The 16,654-nt window shown below is 40.5% G+C and overlaps 1 protein-coding gene across 3 annotated transcripts in view; it reads left to right on the top strand.

Moving 5' to 3' along the window:
• The window catches only part of si:dkey-172j4.3 (diacylglycerol kinase eta), a 62,038-nt gene extending 45,814 nt beyond the window's left edge, over positions 1-16,224 (top strand). For 2 of the 3 annotated variants that reach the window (XM_020619546.1, XM_020619547.1), the window contains exons 14-28: positions 841-928; positions 1,332-1,423; positions 4,047-4,146; positions 5,687-5,752; positions 7,904-8,075; positions 8,168-8,266; positions 8,472-8,556; positions 8,687-8,794; positions 9,259-9,355; positions 9,510-9,617; positions 9,805-9,918; positions 10,291-10,425; positions 11,207-11,370; positions 11,768-11,873; positions 12,255-13,090. In XM_020619546.1, the coding sequence (XP_020475202.1) occupies positions 841-928; positions 1,332-1,423; positions 4,047-4,146; positions 5,687-5,752; positions 7,904-8,075; positions 8,168-8,266; positions 8,472-8,556; positions 8,687-8,794; positions 9,259-9,355; positions 9,510-9,617; positions 9,805-9,918; positions 10,291-10,425; positions 11,207-11,370; positions 11,768-11,873; positions 12,255-12,719 (1,999 nt within the window). In that variant the 3' untranslated portion in view covers positions 12,720-13,090. Of the gene's footprint in view, positions 1-840; positions 929-1,331; positions 1,424-4,046; positions 4,147-5,686; positions 5,753-7,903; positions 8,076-8,167; positions 8,267-8,471; positions 8,557-8,686; positions 8,795-9,258; positions 9,356-9,509; positions 9,618-9,804; positions 9,919-10,290; positions 10,426-11,206; positions 11,371-11,767; positions 11,874-12,254; positions 13,111-13,260; positions 13,376-14,042 lie in introns of those variants that run through there. The other variant, XM_020619548.1, reaches the window with a different exon arrangement.
• Positions 16,225-16,654: the final 430 nt, after the last annotated feature.

The following is a 16,654-nucleotide window of genomic DNA, read 5'->3' as shown; positions in this document are numbered from 1 at the left end:
ATTCTGTGTTTTTCTGTCAATATGGGGTGCTGTGTGTACATTAATGAGGAAAAAATGAACTTAAATGATTTTAGCATATGGCTGCAATATAACAAAGAGTGAAAAATTTAAGGGGGTCTGAATACTTTCCATATCCACTGTATTCCACAAACAACAGGAGGATATTTAACTATTAACGAACATCCTTGTGTATCATGTTTTTATTTTAAAAATGATTGTTATTTAAGTAAACTACATTTTGGCACCCAGTAATGGAGACAACTTAAAGCTACTCGACTTTTTTTCAGCCACTAGAGGTTTTAGTAAGACTCATAAGAAACTAACACTAAGTCATTCCTATCTGCTCTTTACCCCGCCGTTCACGTCCTGTTTCATAGTGATGACGTAAACTATGGATGCCTGGTTGCAACAAACTGCACAAAATGCAGCCTCCAGTCTGAAGCAAGTTTTAGCTGACTGAGTATATTTGTCAGTCTAGTAGAATGTACTACTAATGTCACACAAACTTTGACATGACATAATTAATGACAAAATTAAAGTCATGTTAATTCAATACAAAACTAAAGTGACAATCATGCGAGGCCGCTAATGTTGCCAAAACAAACACATTATCTTTAGATGCTAACACATCGAGAAGGAAGAATGCCACACCCGAATCAAATTATGAATCCTTTGGCAGCTTTTATCACAAACGGTTATTGGCAGTACAATCACAGGTAGCTGTAGAACATTAAGGATGGTGTTTTGATTAGCTGTTTCCTGTCTTGATCTGATTTTCTTAGGATTACAGCTATTTCCTGGCACCTTCACATCAATGTATGTTTGTGTGTCTGTTTTCAGATGGAGCGTGATGACATACGAGGTGCCCACCACTAATAAGCACACCCCGATAGTGAAGGAAGATGACGGCCTTGATTCTCTTCCACAGGTACGTTACACTGCAGAACTTTCTGCTTTTTGACAGATGGTTTCCCTAAATGAGCTCCCACAAATCCAGATCTCACAGTCTTCAATAAATTATTCAGGAAAATGTACAATGAGAGTCAATTGAGCCTGGCAGCTTGAAGTCAAAGCAGTCAGATCTCCACCTCATGGAGTAGTGTAGATGTTGACAAAGGGCAGCTTTATACTTTGAATTTAAGCTGCCTCCCAATTATCAAAAAATGTCCAAGATATGCCATCACGTTTTCAATTTTAAAACTTTAAGCAATGCCTGGGAACAGATCACCAACTTGCAGAGGTTTCTGTAGGCCATTCTAAGCAAATAGTCCCCAAAACAGGCCTCCAACATTTTCTGTTATGCTTCTGAAGTCTCTCTCCCTCTTTCTCAGGTCCACATCACTCAGTATGCAGACTCTGTGGCTTCCCACCTAGCCAAGATCCTGGACTCGGACAAACACAGTGATGTCATTTCCTCTGCCAAGTATGTGGCATAAATACATTCAAAACAGGGAAAGTGTCAACTGTAAGGGAGGGGAAATGGATGAAGGATGAGAATAAAGATTGGAGGATGAAAGCTGGAGAAAAGTGAATAGAGAGAGTTAATAGAGAAGAGAGATGATAGAGAAAAGGCAGATAAACAGGCAAGTGATTATCTGGTCAGTGGGTATAGATTTTTTTTTCTTTGCTTTAGTCTCATCCCTAAGGGGAGACACAAACAGGCAGGGGACAGTAAGTGCTGGCTGGCTGTAAGTGAAAGAGATAGATGAGTCAGTATTTAGGGGTCATCCTCAGTGCACTAGTACATTAGTATTCTTCCTTTGGGAAATGTCTAGCAGCAATTATGGAGCACTTTTCTCCACCACTCTGTGTGTGATTTAAACTGCTGCTGATTGTGGTGGAGATCATGGAGCGGAGCACATTCAAAACACCTGAAGGACACTCCAAGTATGCTTTCTTGGAATCGTGACACCTTTGGTGTCTGCTGTTTTGTAGTCTCACACTGGAGTTTTACAGGGTTGGTTAACAAACGGATCAGGAGAAACAACTAGAAATCATTTCAGTTGTGTAGAAACAATTTTATTTTGGGATTACACTGTCTTAAAGGTGAATTAACTAATTTCTTTTCGGCCACTAGAGGTTCTATTGAGATGTAAAACAAACTGACATCTTGTTTCCTAGCAGTGACATAAATTACAGATGCCTGGTTGGGACAAACTGTACAAAATGCAGCCACTAGTTCGACTCAGAAGCTACCATTGGCTGGCTAACGAGTCTCACCTTTGTGGTAGCATTTCGGTGGCGCAGTAACAAGTGACGATGTTGACAAGACAGCCCTGAACAGGACCAACAAAGCATTATGTTACAAAAAGCTTAAATTTTACCAAAACTAAAACCAATGGGCTAATGTCCGGACCACCTGTTAAAACAATGGGTGGAGAAGACGGAATAACAACACTAGGGATATAGGACGTAGACTGTCACGGAGGGAGTAGTATAGATGAGAGAAACCATGTCCTGTCCTAGTTTCACTTTATGCATTGAACAATGTGCAAATTCTTAGTTAATGCACCTTTAAAGATAGATGTCTGTCCTGTTTGATAGAGGGGTTTTGACTTAACACTGCTTTGTCATTGGATGTGTTTGATTAGAGGACAAAAGATCTGGTTTTGCTTTGTATTGTTATATAGAAGAGAAAAATGACAGCCGGAAGGTGATTCTAAAGAAGCAGACATCGACTGTGCTGCTGGGAAAAAGTATTTAAAAAGTAACCACACATCACTGTGCTTGGATATACTATAAATTGGCTCTAAATGTCAGGAGATGGTGAAGAAACTCTTAAACAACCCTTATAGCAACCCTACAGAGAAATGATGATGTATAACAAACAGAAGAGGAACAGACAAATGATGTAAGGGGTCTGTAAAAACCAGGAGGCCTCTGGGTAGAATACAGTTAGACAGAAACAGACTTTTCAAAAGTGCTTTATTGTCCTTGACAGCAGTCTGTTTTTCAGTTTCTATACAATATAAAGTCTTAGAAATCCCTTAATAAGGAATAACAGTCATAAATCAGAGGCCTGAGCTTTGTTCAGTCATACACCCCCCTGTTTACGATGTTCAGTGATTATCCATTTAACATACGTGCATACATGTCAGGAATCCATGATATTCTTGGCAGCTGTAAAACCAGAAAATAACATTTTACAATGTATTGACTTAAAACAAATATGAGAATCACGCAATATATGCTAAACAAAATGTTTGCTAAAGTCCAAAAAAGTGATGACACCTGGACATGTATGTAGAAAAGTCCTTGGGGATGCAACGTACATACAAATGTAGCTGGTCTGTGGCGTGTGCTCTGTGGAAAACTAATAAGGTAGTGTGCCAGGTTTTTAGATGTTTTATTAAGAATGTTTTTGTGATGCAGGGCACTGAAAATCTTGATTTTTGTTGCCCAGTGCGTTGTGCTCCAGTCAGAAGTGATATTTGCATGTTTTCAGAGACACCACTGTAAATTGGCAGCCAAAAGAAAATGGTCCTTTTAAACCATACTCTGCCACCTGCAGCTGTTAAGCAAAAACCCATTATTCATTGACACTTGTCTTTTCCTCCCTCCAAACTGAAGGGACATTTGCATGGTATTTAAAAGCAGTTTGCAAACACACCACATTGCACACTGCTTTTCAAAAACAAGCGTTAATTTCCAGATATCTCATTTGCAAATAAAACCTGTTGGGCTGCACCTGGTGAGAGCTGCACAGGAGGACAAGGCTTTTATAAAGGAGGCACAAGCAGTATTCATTTTACAGGATCCAATATTTGCTAAATGCACGAGGACTGTGTATTTAGGGAAACCTCCCTGCTGACTCATACAGCAGCAATGTAACAGCTGTGAATAAACAGTGACTGTGTGTAGGTGACAGGCAGGTAGGCGGCACTGCAGAGCATGTGTGTGTGATCTCCAAACACAGACACACTGCGCAGTGAATCGCCTAACCCGTTAACCCTATAAGTTGTTTAATTTTCACTGTTAGTCGTGCTAATATTCACCCTCTCCCTCTGTCTTTCTCCCTCTTTGTGCCCTCTCCACTTTTCTGTCAGGTTTCTGTGTGGAACGGTAAATGATTTTGTGGCGGAGGTGGGGAAGGCGTATGAGAGAGCCACAGAAAACAAGGAGGAGGCGGATGCTATGGCAAAGAAGGTAAATAGTACTTTGTGTGTCATCGTGTGTATTACATAAAAGCTTGTATAACGGTGGGTAAGTGTAGGAGGGGGTGTGTGTCTGTATAATATAAAGAGCAAGACTGAAATAGTTGTATTGCAAGTTCAGTGTCACCACTCCTTCTTCCACTCTTCTGTGCCTTTGGCAGTTCACATTTTCTGTCTGCCCAGTTATTTGAGTCTACATAAGAGTCTCAAAGATCCATTGAAGCTGGAAGGCTGAACACGAGTGTTAAACGGGTGGATACGCTTTGTAACAGAGCTGGAGAAAGTGGGTTCAAGTTTCTCCTCTGGCTTAAATTATGCCATTCCATTTCATAGCCCTTTAAGATCTTAGATGCTTTTGTACAGTTTTCATTCTCTTTATTTGCAGACTTATGGGGTACCCTTTAGTTCCTCGTTTACACACGGGGCGAACATGATCTGGATACATTGTCTACATAATGACATCCAATTCACAGGCCTACTATTTAACTTCTGCACTACTTTTGTAAAGCTGGTGGTCTTAGGCTTCTGTGAATACATCCCATGGGCTTTAGAATCTTGTACTGAGTTTTTTTTTTTCTGCTGCTTCCTGATGTCTTGTTGACCAAACTGAATTGATTGGAAAAAAATAAGTATTGATTTTGTGCTATCTGACTACAACTAAAACAGTAAAGAAAACAAATATTTAACTTGCCCCCGACATTTGATGGACTTGAGCTTGAGTCAGTTGTTAGTTGAGTTTAAATACCTTAAAACTGTCTTCAACTTATGAACAACTTGAACACTGGTTTGTATAATAGGTCTGTCTTTTTACTTGTCACATGAGCAGTCTTCAAGTTTTTACAGTATCAGAAAAAATCCTTTTGTGGCTCCAACTTGTTTGTAGTTTCAGTAGTTAGCTACACAAAATGGCAAAACAGTAATTTAACTCCTTGAATCACTATAAAAATATGAATGTAGTTGAATCACCACCAAGCTACTGCAAAATGTAGTTAAACTACTAGTTTAATTACATGTAATTCACTGCTCCCCAATGCTGCTGTTTGACACTGGGGATTAAGATGATGGATGTGAAATGGTTTGAGTGTCAGCAGCAGGTCTACATGTCTGGAACTGCTGAGATAGTCACACAGGAAAAGTGTTTTTTTTTTGTTTGTTTGTTTTTTTATTTATTTTAAAGGTATGCGATATTTCCAAAAGGAACAAATCTCTTCACCCAGTGGAGGCGGCTCGAGCCTCTAACCCTCCTATCACAGCACTTTGAACTTATCGATCTTTCTCCAAATAATGTGATGCTTATTGATGCCTAGCGGGAAGTTCATATGTTGCTTCAGCAAATAAAAGGCCTCTGTGCTGAATAAGAGCAGGCATTGATTTCACAATGGTTTCAGGTAAATAATGCAGTCAGAAGAGAATGTAAGTTGTGGCCTTTATTGATGTGTAACTTTTCTTATTTACACTGCTTGTGGTTTTGAAGTGATCAAGGAAGCAGTACAAACCAAAAACATCTCTTTTCTGTCCCTCTCCTCTTTCAGTGTGCATTGCTGAATGAGAAGCTCGATTCACTTGTCAAGGCCCTAAGTGAGGAAGAAGAGGCCCAGGTAATAACACCACTAATATACTCTGATTAAAGTCACAAAAGAACCCAAAGTCAGAGTACTTCTTTTTCTAGAAGGTCTAAATGGCTTATTGCATTTCTTTACAGTGTTGTCCATGTTTAATATGAAACAGTTTGGTTGAATATTTACTGTTGAATTGTAAGGTATTAGTATATATATCTGGGTGTTGGGACCCCTCCAGAGGTCATGAAATAAATCTGTAGGTTTATCAGATGATTAACAAGTTAGAAAATAAGAAAAACAACATTTGTGCTGCCTAAAAGTAACATTTTTCTAATCTCCGATTTTTCTTTTTTAATACTTTGATCTCTTTTCAAGTATTCCACTTAAACAGTCTCAAGTATTCATGCATGCATACATTTCCCTCCTCTATTTATTCTGATTTATATTATGACTATTAACTTTGTTTTATGAACTTTTGTTAATGATAAATGTTGGTCTATCTGGCTTTTTTTTTTGGTCGGCTCTGTCAAATTCAATGTTTTGATCAGTATGAAATCAAACTGCCAGAATGTAATGATGCTGAAAGGAATAGTTGGGTATTTGGAGAAATATATTTATTCTTATTACGGAGTTAGATGAGAATATCGACTGTACTGTAAAATATGTAGCTGCAGCCAGCAGGTGGTTGGTGTAGCGAAGCCTAAATTGGAAACCTGTACCAGTACCTGTACACCCCATGGGTCAACAGAAGGCCGGAGAAGACCCCCCCGCCCTCGCACGGCGTTTCATAAACGCTGCATGCCAAAATGACCAGACACAAGGACCGTTTCTTCCCCTGTGCCATCACTCTGCTGAACATGTAACTAGGACTCTAACCATGACTCTGATTAATAGTCAACCAGGACTAGTGTAATAACCTGTAGATAGTCCGCCACATGTACCAGTCTGAAATGTATACGGTATTTATGAATACTGCCTCTCCCTCCTCTTCCTCCCTCCTCCTCACCCCTGATTGCTGTACATTGCCTGTTGCCACTGAGAGCCTCTGTGCCGGAGACAAATTCCTTGTATGCACAACATAAACCTGACTCTCTCTCCCAAACTGCTGGGACAAGGTGCCAGGTAGCTGGCGGTGTCTCCAGGAAGTTCCTGGGCGGGGTCTGGCGTGTAACTCAATGTAAAATGTAGTAAAATTGCTTTAAAAAAAATTACATTTTTGTATAGCAAGAAATAAGGTGTAAGGTGTTAATTCATGAGTTTTAGAAGGACTGGTTCATCAAGTGGGATTTGTATTTTTTTAACCTTTGCACCGAGCCTGACTAACCCCACGCTTCCAGTCGTTATGCTAAGCTAAACTCCCTGTCTGGTCTTTTTATTTGGAGAACATCTAACTCTTGTCGACAAAGTCCTTGAACTATTCCTTTAACAACACACAAATGTCAGCTAGTCTTAAGTATTAACCAACTGTTCTTTCTTGGCTTTATATTTATTCTAGGTCATTATCCTTTTTGTCAGTGTATATTTTTGCCGAATGTTAAATGAGTTTTTAAAGTCCCCCTTGATTCAACCTGATCCTTACAGGAGCAGCAGTGAATACAGTGGCTTTACACACATCTTAGGTTTTCTCACAGGAGCTGAAAACCAAACCAGCATAGAGCTTTTTTTGTTTTTCTGCTCCCTATGGAGTCTTTTATTTACAGATTGATGTCTGTGCTTTAAAAGAAATAGCACTACCCTCAAAATGTCAGTCTGATTTCAACCTCGTGCTCAATTAAAAGGGGAAAGACGCAGAATTTTAGCTTTGAAGCCAACCATTTATTTTTTATATTTTGTAAAGATTTTGGTACCTTCAACAGTTCTGTCTGCGAATAAATATTAAATATAGCTTTCCTTTGTCGGAAACATGTGGGAGACTGATGTCACAGCACTGTGAGGCTTCAGGGGAGCAGTAATAAACTATAAATGATGTGTTTTCTGGTTTAATGCTGCTGCTTTGGTTATATAAAAGTGATGTTAAAGGGTGTTCACCGCTCTTAAAATGAAATGTGTTATGGGGAAACCAGGTGACACCAGGAAGTCCACAAAACTGTCATAACTGGAATCTACCTGAATATATTTTTTGTTTTTCATTCATTACTGTGCAGATGTATAATGATGATTCCTTTTTTCTTTTTCCCCCGTCACATCCAGGTGGTTCCAGCAGGTTCAGTGCCCAGCCAGGAGAGCAGAGGCTCGAGCCCCAGTGTAAGTGGTATTGAGTCGGGTTCAGAAGGCAAAACGTACCGGTCCAAGGAGCAGTTGATGCTCAGGGCCAACAGTCTGAAGAAGGCCCTGAGGCAGATCATTGAGCAAGCTGAGAAAGGTCTCGACTCTCCTTGTTTTGTTGGTATCATTTTACGTAAAGTGTCAAAACTCTGCTCTGTTAAGCTCATGACCATTCATCCTTTGCTTCAGTGGTGGACGAGCAGAACCGACACACACAGGTCCAGAGGATGTCATCCTCATCCTCCATTAAAAGGGAAAACAGCGAGGAGCTGAAGGAAGGCGAGCCACGTAAGTGTACCTTTAATGTGAACTCAACAGGGACTGAAGGCACATAGTCCACAATGCTGTTTAGTGCTAGCCAAAGAACTGTTGGAAAATACAGTGAAACTTTTCATTTAATAGTATTTTTATTTTGCTGTATTTTTTTGGCTATGTGTTACATGAGACTTTTCACTTTGACCACATTTCATTTACTTGTCATGTCTCCTTATAGGTCTTGGAAGCTTAAGTCCCGCCTCCCCCATCATCCTGGAGAAGCCAGAGAGCATCCACACAGTCACCTTCAGTGAAGACTCTGTGTAAGTCTCTTCATACACTCCGTCTGTTTACACTGATGTCACTCACATATGCAGTTGCAGCTTAATTATTGCTCCTCCATGAATGCGTTACCGTGCATTAATCCAGAATCCATGTTCTCTGTATCTTTAGACAATGTTCAGAAAAGTGTGTGATGAACAACTACTTTGGCATCGGCCTGGACGCCAAGATCTCTCTGGAATTCAACAACAAGAGAGATGAGCACCCCAAAAAATGCAGGTACCCCCCCTCACAATTATTCTTTGCTAACAAAGTCCTGTTACATCATCGCCTTCTGTCATACAGGAACTCTAACATTTTAGCTTTGTGTATTATATAAACACAAATAGGGTTGAAAAGAGTATAATACTGTAGAAGATACATGTAAGTATGAATAGATTTAAGACACATGAAACAGAAGAATAAAAATGACATCACAGTGGCACTGCTTCCTTCATGACAGCAGCTGAGGCTCATGGATATTTCAGTATTCAGATCCATCTGCTGCGTCTTACTAACAGAGTTGAAAGAACTAGAACTGGTGCTCTTAACAAATATGATCATTTATCTGTGTTTAGTAACATAAAGAAAAAATGAGATATGTAAATACAGAATAAAATCAAACAACTATTTAATATCGTTCTTTGATCAGTGTAACTTTAGTCTAATGAAACAAATGCAACGTTGAATGGTTTCTTCTGCAGTAGTCGCACCAAAAACATGATGTGGTACGGAGTGCTGGGGACGAAAGAGCTGGTCCAGAAGACATACAAGAACCTGGAGCAGAGAGTTCAGCTTGAGGTCTCCATCTCTCACACACACACACACACACACACACACACACACTGAATGTAGCAGCTTCTGTTTTGATAAACACATTTGCTGATAGCTGTTTCCTTCTGACGTCCTGTGTTTTTCTCCTCATTTCACTCTGTCTCTTCTCTAATGTCTTCAGTGTGATGGTGTTCCCATGTCTCTGCCGAGTCTGCAGGGCTTGGCTGTGCTCAACATCCCCAGCTATGCAGGCGGTATCAACTTCTGGGGAGGCACCAAGGAGGACAATGTGAGTGTAGTGAATGTATTAGTGTCCAGGCCTTCATGAATAATTTTGAAGTCAAAGTTTTTCATTTCAGTCAAGTCAGTAAATAAATAAATGGTAAACTTCATTAAACAGTAGTTTCACTTCTGCTGTATATTTTCAAGTGACCAGTTTGAAAGTGCTCATGTTCGATTTCACCTCCCATGTTCAGAACTTTGGTGCTCCATCATTTGACGATAAGAAGTTGGAGGTGGTGGCGGTGTTTGGCAGCATGCAGATGGCCATGTCCAGAGTCATCAACCTGCAGCACCACCGCATTGCACAGGTAACGCACAACCCTAGCATATAATAGACTTCACACTGCAGCACGATGTGGACTGTTCTTAGTAGCATGTGGCTTACAAATTCTTTTTTTAAGTTTGGATTTAAATGTCTCATCTGAGTCAGACTGTTATATTCAGCACACATATTTGGCAAACGGCAAACATTCAGCAACACAGAAGGCACTGTAGCCAGGTGGTTTTCATTTTTAAAGGTGCAGGTTTTAAAGGACCACCTTTAAAGGACCACCTAAAAAAAAACAATGGACAGAGGAGTTCAAGCAAGGAGCAGCTGATTCAAACAAAGAATTCAGCATAGAAGAAGAAAAGTAAAGTCTCATGTGACAGCTGGGGTTTCCTGCTCTGTTGCATCTCAGTGTCGACAGGTAAAGATTACCATCCTGGGGGAGGAGGGGGTTCCTGTGCAGGTGGATGGAGAGGCCTGGATCCAGCCGCCCGGCATTGTCCAGATCGTCCACAAGAACCGGGCACAAATGCTCACCAGAGACAGGGTAAAATCCAACTCGCATCTAAATAATCTGCTTGGTGGGAAAATTCAAATGTGTCGCAGTTTTTACTATGAAGTATAAAAGTGTGTGAAATGCATTTTTCTAGTTCTTCACATACATATAGAGGACACACAGAGTATATATGCACAACCTGAATATTGGCAGATGAAAGTCCACTCTCGCTCCCTGGCTTTGCCTCTCGACTCGTGTTGAGTCTTTCTATTGTGGGATTTCTTAAATCAAAATCATCCCCACTAAGTTTGTTCTGTCTTCACGCTGCTCAAACCTTTGAGCAGTTGGTTTCCATGGTTTCCCTTCTTAAGTACCACAGAGAGAGAAGAATGGTGGCTCGCTGGTTTCATGCCCCTGAAAAGTGGCTTTTATTCTGTCAGGTTGCGACAGTACTATTTCAGGTTAATGTGGTCTCTGTTGGTTGCCTGTTTAGGGATTTAGTATTGACAGGCAGTTTATTTAAACTGATATCTGAATGTTTTTTCATTTGTTTTTTTTTTCTCTGTTGCCTCATTTTTTACAGATAAACAGTTTCTCAGTCTGTGTAGGAGGTAAAATGCACCTGTGTTTACTGGAACTTCTAAATAATCAGGTTGCTCACCTCAATATTCAGTCTGTCTACAGAAACAGTCCTCTGGTTCTTTCATTTGCTTCCAGACATTTCTTTGAAGATGCATGCTGTGCTTGTCTGTGTTGAACAGGAACAAACACACAAGTCCAGTGAACAGATAAATGCCTCATACCTGAAACTTCTCCATCTCTGTACGCCCAGGCGTTTGAGAGCACGCTAAAGTCGTGGGAGGACAAGAGGAAGATCGACAGCTACCGTGCCACCAGGCCCCGCCTTAACTCCCAGCAGTCCATGGAGTACCTGACTGAGGAGGAGTGCGCTCAGGTTCAACAGCTGGGCATCGTGGCTGACACACTCATCAACAAGTAAGGAACAAACGAACAATTTGAGGTCACTTTCAGGTCACTCTGGGTCAACTTGGGAATGTTTGTTTGGAGGGCAGACTGCTGCATGTAGTAGTAGGTATATTTTTAATTAGAGGGTTTTAGGGTCCAAGGACACTAATGGAGAAACAGGCACGTGTTCTCAGTTAATTGTCTCTTAGGTTATGAAGCTTTATCAGTGGTCATAACTTTGGCCACGTTTTGAATGCAAACATGTACAGACGAACCGGAAAGTGATAAAACAGAGCCAGGCTTTTGTCCCCGCCAGTAGGCTGAGACAACTTGTTGGAATAATCACCATAATTATGCCTTTTCAGTCTGTTGAAATAATGATTACAGCTTTTTCAAGGCCATGATTTTGCTCCCTCGTTCGCCCCAGGATTCGTGAGACAGCCAAGACCCACAAACTGGTGGAGCAGGAACTGGCTCACGCCGTTAACGCTACTGCCCTGGTGCTCACTGAGGCCAAACTGTCCAGCCCTGAGGTAAGACACCGAGGTGGGAGGAGAGCAAGACAAACAGATGGCCGATCTGACTGACACAAGGCGGAAGTAAAATATGGAAATGTAAAATCACAGGCACTTAATTTTGCAGCCTGTTGATCTGAAATACATCATGGACGTCAGTACAAGGTCACAGAAGGCTTTCTTTTTTGATGGTATGGCGGTCCAGTGTTCAGTTAAATACGTATGAATTAATCTAAATAAAATTTTAAATGCCACTAAAGTGGTACATTTGAGCTTGTGAGTAGTTTGGTGTCGTAGTAAAACCAAGCATCAAATGTTTTAAGTGCCAAGAACGCTGCACTGTCTTGCACAGTCCAAGAGGACATGATGAAAAATCAAGCTGTTTATTTGTCTTGTCAGTGTTTGAGTCGAAGCACAGCAGTAGAGATCGTCAACAGCAGTAAAGTTCTCCAGGCTGAGACCAGGACCTTGCTCGATGGAAAACTACTGGTACAGCGCTACGGTTTCCTCCACGGCTTCTCTGTTTCCTTTGTTTCCTGGTCTCTTTGTCTCTGCAGAGCCATTCAAGCCTTGACATCTCACATTTCAGTTTCAGCTGCCTATCTGGCTCTTTGTTCAGTTTTTATCTGCTTTATATATATAGAATTGTTTATTCACAAACAATGGCATGTCAGTAATGTAGGCAGCGATGCTAGGAACATACTAATTCATTCATTCATTTCCCTTTCTGACCTTTTCATAACTGTTATTTTGGCTTTTTTTTATCTTTCTCAGTCTGTAACTAGTGTTTATAACTCATCAGACTTCACTTTCACTGATTTTATCTTTTGTGATTCTCAAGCCTTAAATGATGATCGTCAGTGATTTTGTTTCTGTAAACTTTCTTGTGACAGGAGATGAAGTGCAACAGTGATGATTAGACAAACGGAATGTAATAGCATAATATGCATATTTTTATTTTCAAAGAACTTGCCCTAGTGTTGTCAAATTTACAATGTAACACATTTACTATTTACACAGCAGTGAATTTGCACCAAATGTCCAACTAGATGATCAGATATCATGGCATAATTGGTTTAGAAATAAACTCTCGAAGCACTGTTTACACTATTAAACCTAAAGTGTTTCTCTTCCTCCTAAGTCGGAGTCTCTGGAGGAAGAGGAGCTTCAGTCCACTCTGAACAGCCTCAGCACCGAGCTCCACAAGTTGGACGATATCTACTGGATCTGTCCACTCATGCAGTGCTCTGAGGAGGTGGGGAAAGAAACTGCATGAATCTGTAAATCCACTGTTATCACAGTCTGTCGACGAACCAGCAAACTGCCAGTGTCGATTGTGTTGCTCAGGCCTAATGAGTAGCAGCCAGTCCACCTTTACTGACTGTTCCCATGTGTCCAACGACAGGACTCCGTGAGGGGCAGCAGTAAGAGCAGCAGCAGTATGAAGCTCAAGATCATACCCAAAGTGAAGAAGGAGCGAGAGAAGCTCCACAAGCAAAAGTCCAACAGTTCTCTCTCAGGTAAAACACCAGGACAAGGCCATGTTCAAAGTCAGGGGCGTACAGCATCTGATATGTGACCAAGCTTCATGCAAACAATATGAGTAGAAGGATACTTTATTGGCCAGTGTGGGGATGTCTGAGCCTGTTTCTGATTCCTCCATTTACTTTGGGCAGGTCAGCTGTCACAAACTGCTCATTGGTTTCTGTATTCATGCCTCGGGGCCACAGTATACAAACCATAGACGTTCCCCTTGTTGGGAACTAGAAATGACACCTAAACTATAAGTGTAGCAGGACTGAGATCCAGTCATTCATTTATGACTTGGTAAGAGCTACATAACACAGAGCCTCAGCTATTTTCAATTATTTTTCTGTTTGCACTGGGTATGTTTGTTGCCAGAGCTTGTCATCATGTTGGACTCTAATCAAACACAGTGTGACCCGTCTAACGCTGGGAGCATGGTAAAGCACAAAGCGCCATGAGCAAATGAACCACAAAGTCCTCAAAAAGAACAGCCGCCAGGCATAATTTACAGCTCCCATGCTTTAAGAGCTGAAATACTGAACTGTATCTATATGACATTGCTGCATCTGTGTCATCTTTTCTATAAGTTAAATTACTCATTTCTGTATTTCTTGCCATCAAAGAAAATGTGCTTAATGTGTCGTTTTCTTTCTCCTCCAGGAACCTGGGATATCAAAAGTGGGCCCGGTGAGGCAGATACCTCAGGCAATTGAGGTCCTGCATGCTTTGTCATTGCCTCTATTACCTTGAAAACCAGGGGTGACCAGCCCCAAGCCCCCCACCCCGCCCACCCCGGTTCTCCTCCCCTCTAACTGTGACGCCCGCTGGTTGGCATAGGTGTGAGGAAGGAAAGGAAAACCATCTTCCCAACTTTTATGCTGTTTGCTCCCTGTTTTACTACGTTGTCCTCCTTTTTGGAAAAGGGGAGATTTTTTTTTTCTCCTTTTTTTTTTTTAAATGAGTTTTTGCGTGTTGCATTGCTTCACCATCAGCGTTCTGCTAGTGGTTCCGTTTATTTGCTTTAGTTAGGAAGTGGTCACAGCCAGCAGCAAATCAAACTGAGGACACAGTGTGACAAGGCGTGCCACGACAACGTTCTTGTAAATGATTTTTTGACTACAGAAATGTGTTTTTGTGGTGCTCTTTGCATGTTGTGTGCAGCCATTTTATTTTGTCTAAGTTGTTACAGCCTTTTAATTTTTTCTCTCTACTTTTAATAATGGTTTTATTTCCGAACTTACCGTAAGAATAGCCATTAGACTGATTTTTTGTTTTGTTTTCTTGAGCCTTTTTAAGAGTATTTATTTCTTGTTGCTACTGCCATGAGAACTCTGACAGCAACAAAATGAACAAACTGAAACATCTCAACCATGTCATCTTCTGAACTGGAGAAAACTTAAATGTTGCAAAAAATATACTGAGGAATGTATTTGTGTGGACTTAACCTGTGAATAACTAATAATTTTAATGATAAATCATAGAGGATTTCACAAAGGTTCTACTGCTGGTTCTTAATAGGCTGTGTTATGACTTCTGTGGCCCGAGCCTATGCATATTGCTGGAGAAGTGATATTCTTTAGTCATTTCATCAGGATTTCAGCCTTTTGGACAGATCTGACTGTGGGATTTACTCAGTTATTATCCAGGTTTAAAATGTGCGAGTAAAAAAAAAAAAAAACTGAAATCCCACTGTGCATTTTCTTTTCTTTTTTTTTAAAGAACCATTTTGAGGTTAAGCACCAGATGAAATGACTCAAGAAGTGTGATATTTTTGGCAGTCTGTGATGAGGGTGTTTACAGGAGGAGGAAGCATCAAAGCCACATTAACAGAACATTAAAGTGAATTAGTATTTTTGCCATACTCATGATTATATATGTAATTTAAGAGTCAGTGAATATTTAATTTGCTTTGTCTGTGGTTAGAAGCTATTATTGGTACAAATATATTTTTTGTACATCTTATTTTCTCAATGGTAATCTGTGAAGCTGTCCTGGCTTTGCTGCTTCCCCCTTTGACAAACTCCTTGGCCACTGTGCTTATAATTGAAGCCGGTTAATGCTTTTGTGTGTCCCTGCATGCGTACTTAGCCTTCCTCCACCTCACAGTAGAGGCTGAAGTTGCCTCATAATGGTAAATTTTAGGCTGTTTGGTCCAACCAGTGGCATTTGTGTGTGCGTTTTTTTTTTCCTTTTTTTTTTTTTTTTTTTACTCGTTTGCTGCTCCAGATTGTTGGAGTTTTACTGCAAGAGAACACTTCAGAAACATGTTTAGCAAAAATGCATTTCAATGTCAGATTTGTCACCAAGCAGATTAACAACAAATATCTTTTCATTTGACCCATCTACAACCAAAACAAGTTTGTGGAAAAGGACCTAGATGCATGTGCCGCTGTTTGGAAATAGCTAAAATATTGACCTTTGCAGGTTCTAGAGGCAACTTCTGCCCAGGTTTTGCAGAAATGATCCTTAAAGTAATGCAGCAACAGCTTGGGAAATTTGATTATTTGATGTGATCCTGCAAGATTGTATCTCATCAGCTAGCATTAAATGAAGTGAGCCCCTTTGCGATGAGGTCAGGATTTGTAAGACTGAATGCAGTCAAAGAGAAGGTTCTGGTGTGTAATGTGTTAATACAGTAAACAATTTAGTTGCTGGGAGTTGATGGAGCTGCTTGGTTGAAAAACAATTCTTAAATAGTCTCTAATTTTAAAAGTTTTGCTTTATTATATAAAGAAATAGTCAAGACTGTGAAGGTAAAACCACAGTATTTTTTTTTTTTATGAAATACAATTTAGCTAAAGTTGTTTTGTCGTGATGCAACTCTACAAAAGGGACCAAAAGTAAAAAAAAAAAAACATTATTCAGAAATGCACTGACTCAGTTCTGACCTGGATGGATGATGATGATGAATATTATACCCACAAACAGGGCTTAAACTTGTAAGGATCATTTCTGTTCTTTTTCCGTTCAGGATTGGTTTTTGATTTTCTCAGTTATCAGTGAGTTGATCAAACTAACCCAAGCTAACTCTTGGTTGGGTGGAGTTACTGTGAGGTGTTGTAGATCCTACCACCTCAGTGGATAGGACTGTGCTACTGTACCCAGCGTGCCAGATATACGCGCTACACCTTAGAGGCTTTAGTGGTGTTGTGCCAAGTTTGTACTGAGCTCAGTGGGTTACGAGACGTGCGAGTGTGTGTGGGCCATTTGCGGCTAAGTGTGTCGTACATTTCAAAGTTTACTGTATCTTTGCCTTGCACTTTACAAAGAAG

Source organism: Monopterus albus, unplaced genomic scaffold (assembly GCF_001952655.1).
Source record: "Monopterus albus unplaced genomic scaffold, M_albus_1.0 scaffold222.1, whole genome shotgun sequence".
Classification (NCBI taxonomy): domain Eukaryota; kingdom Metazoa; phylum Chordata; class Actinopteri; order Synbranchiformes; family Synbranchidae; genus Monopterus; species Monopterus albus.
This window is presented reverse-complemented; position numbering and strand designations above follow the sequence as displayed.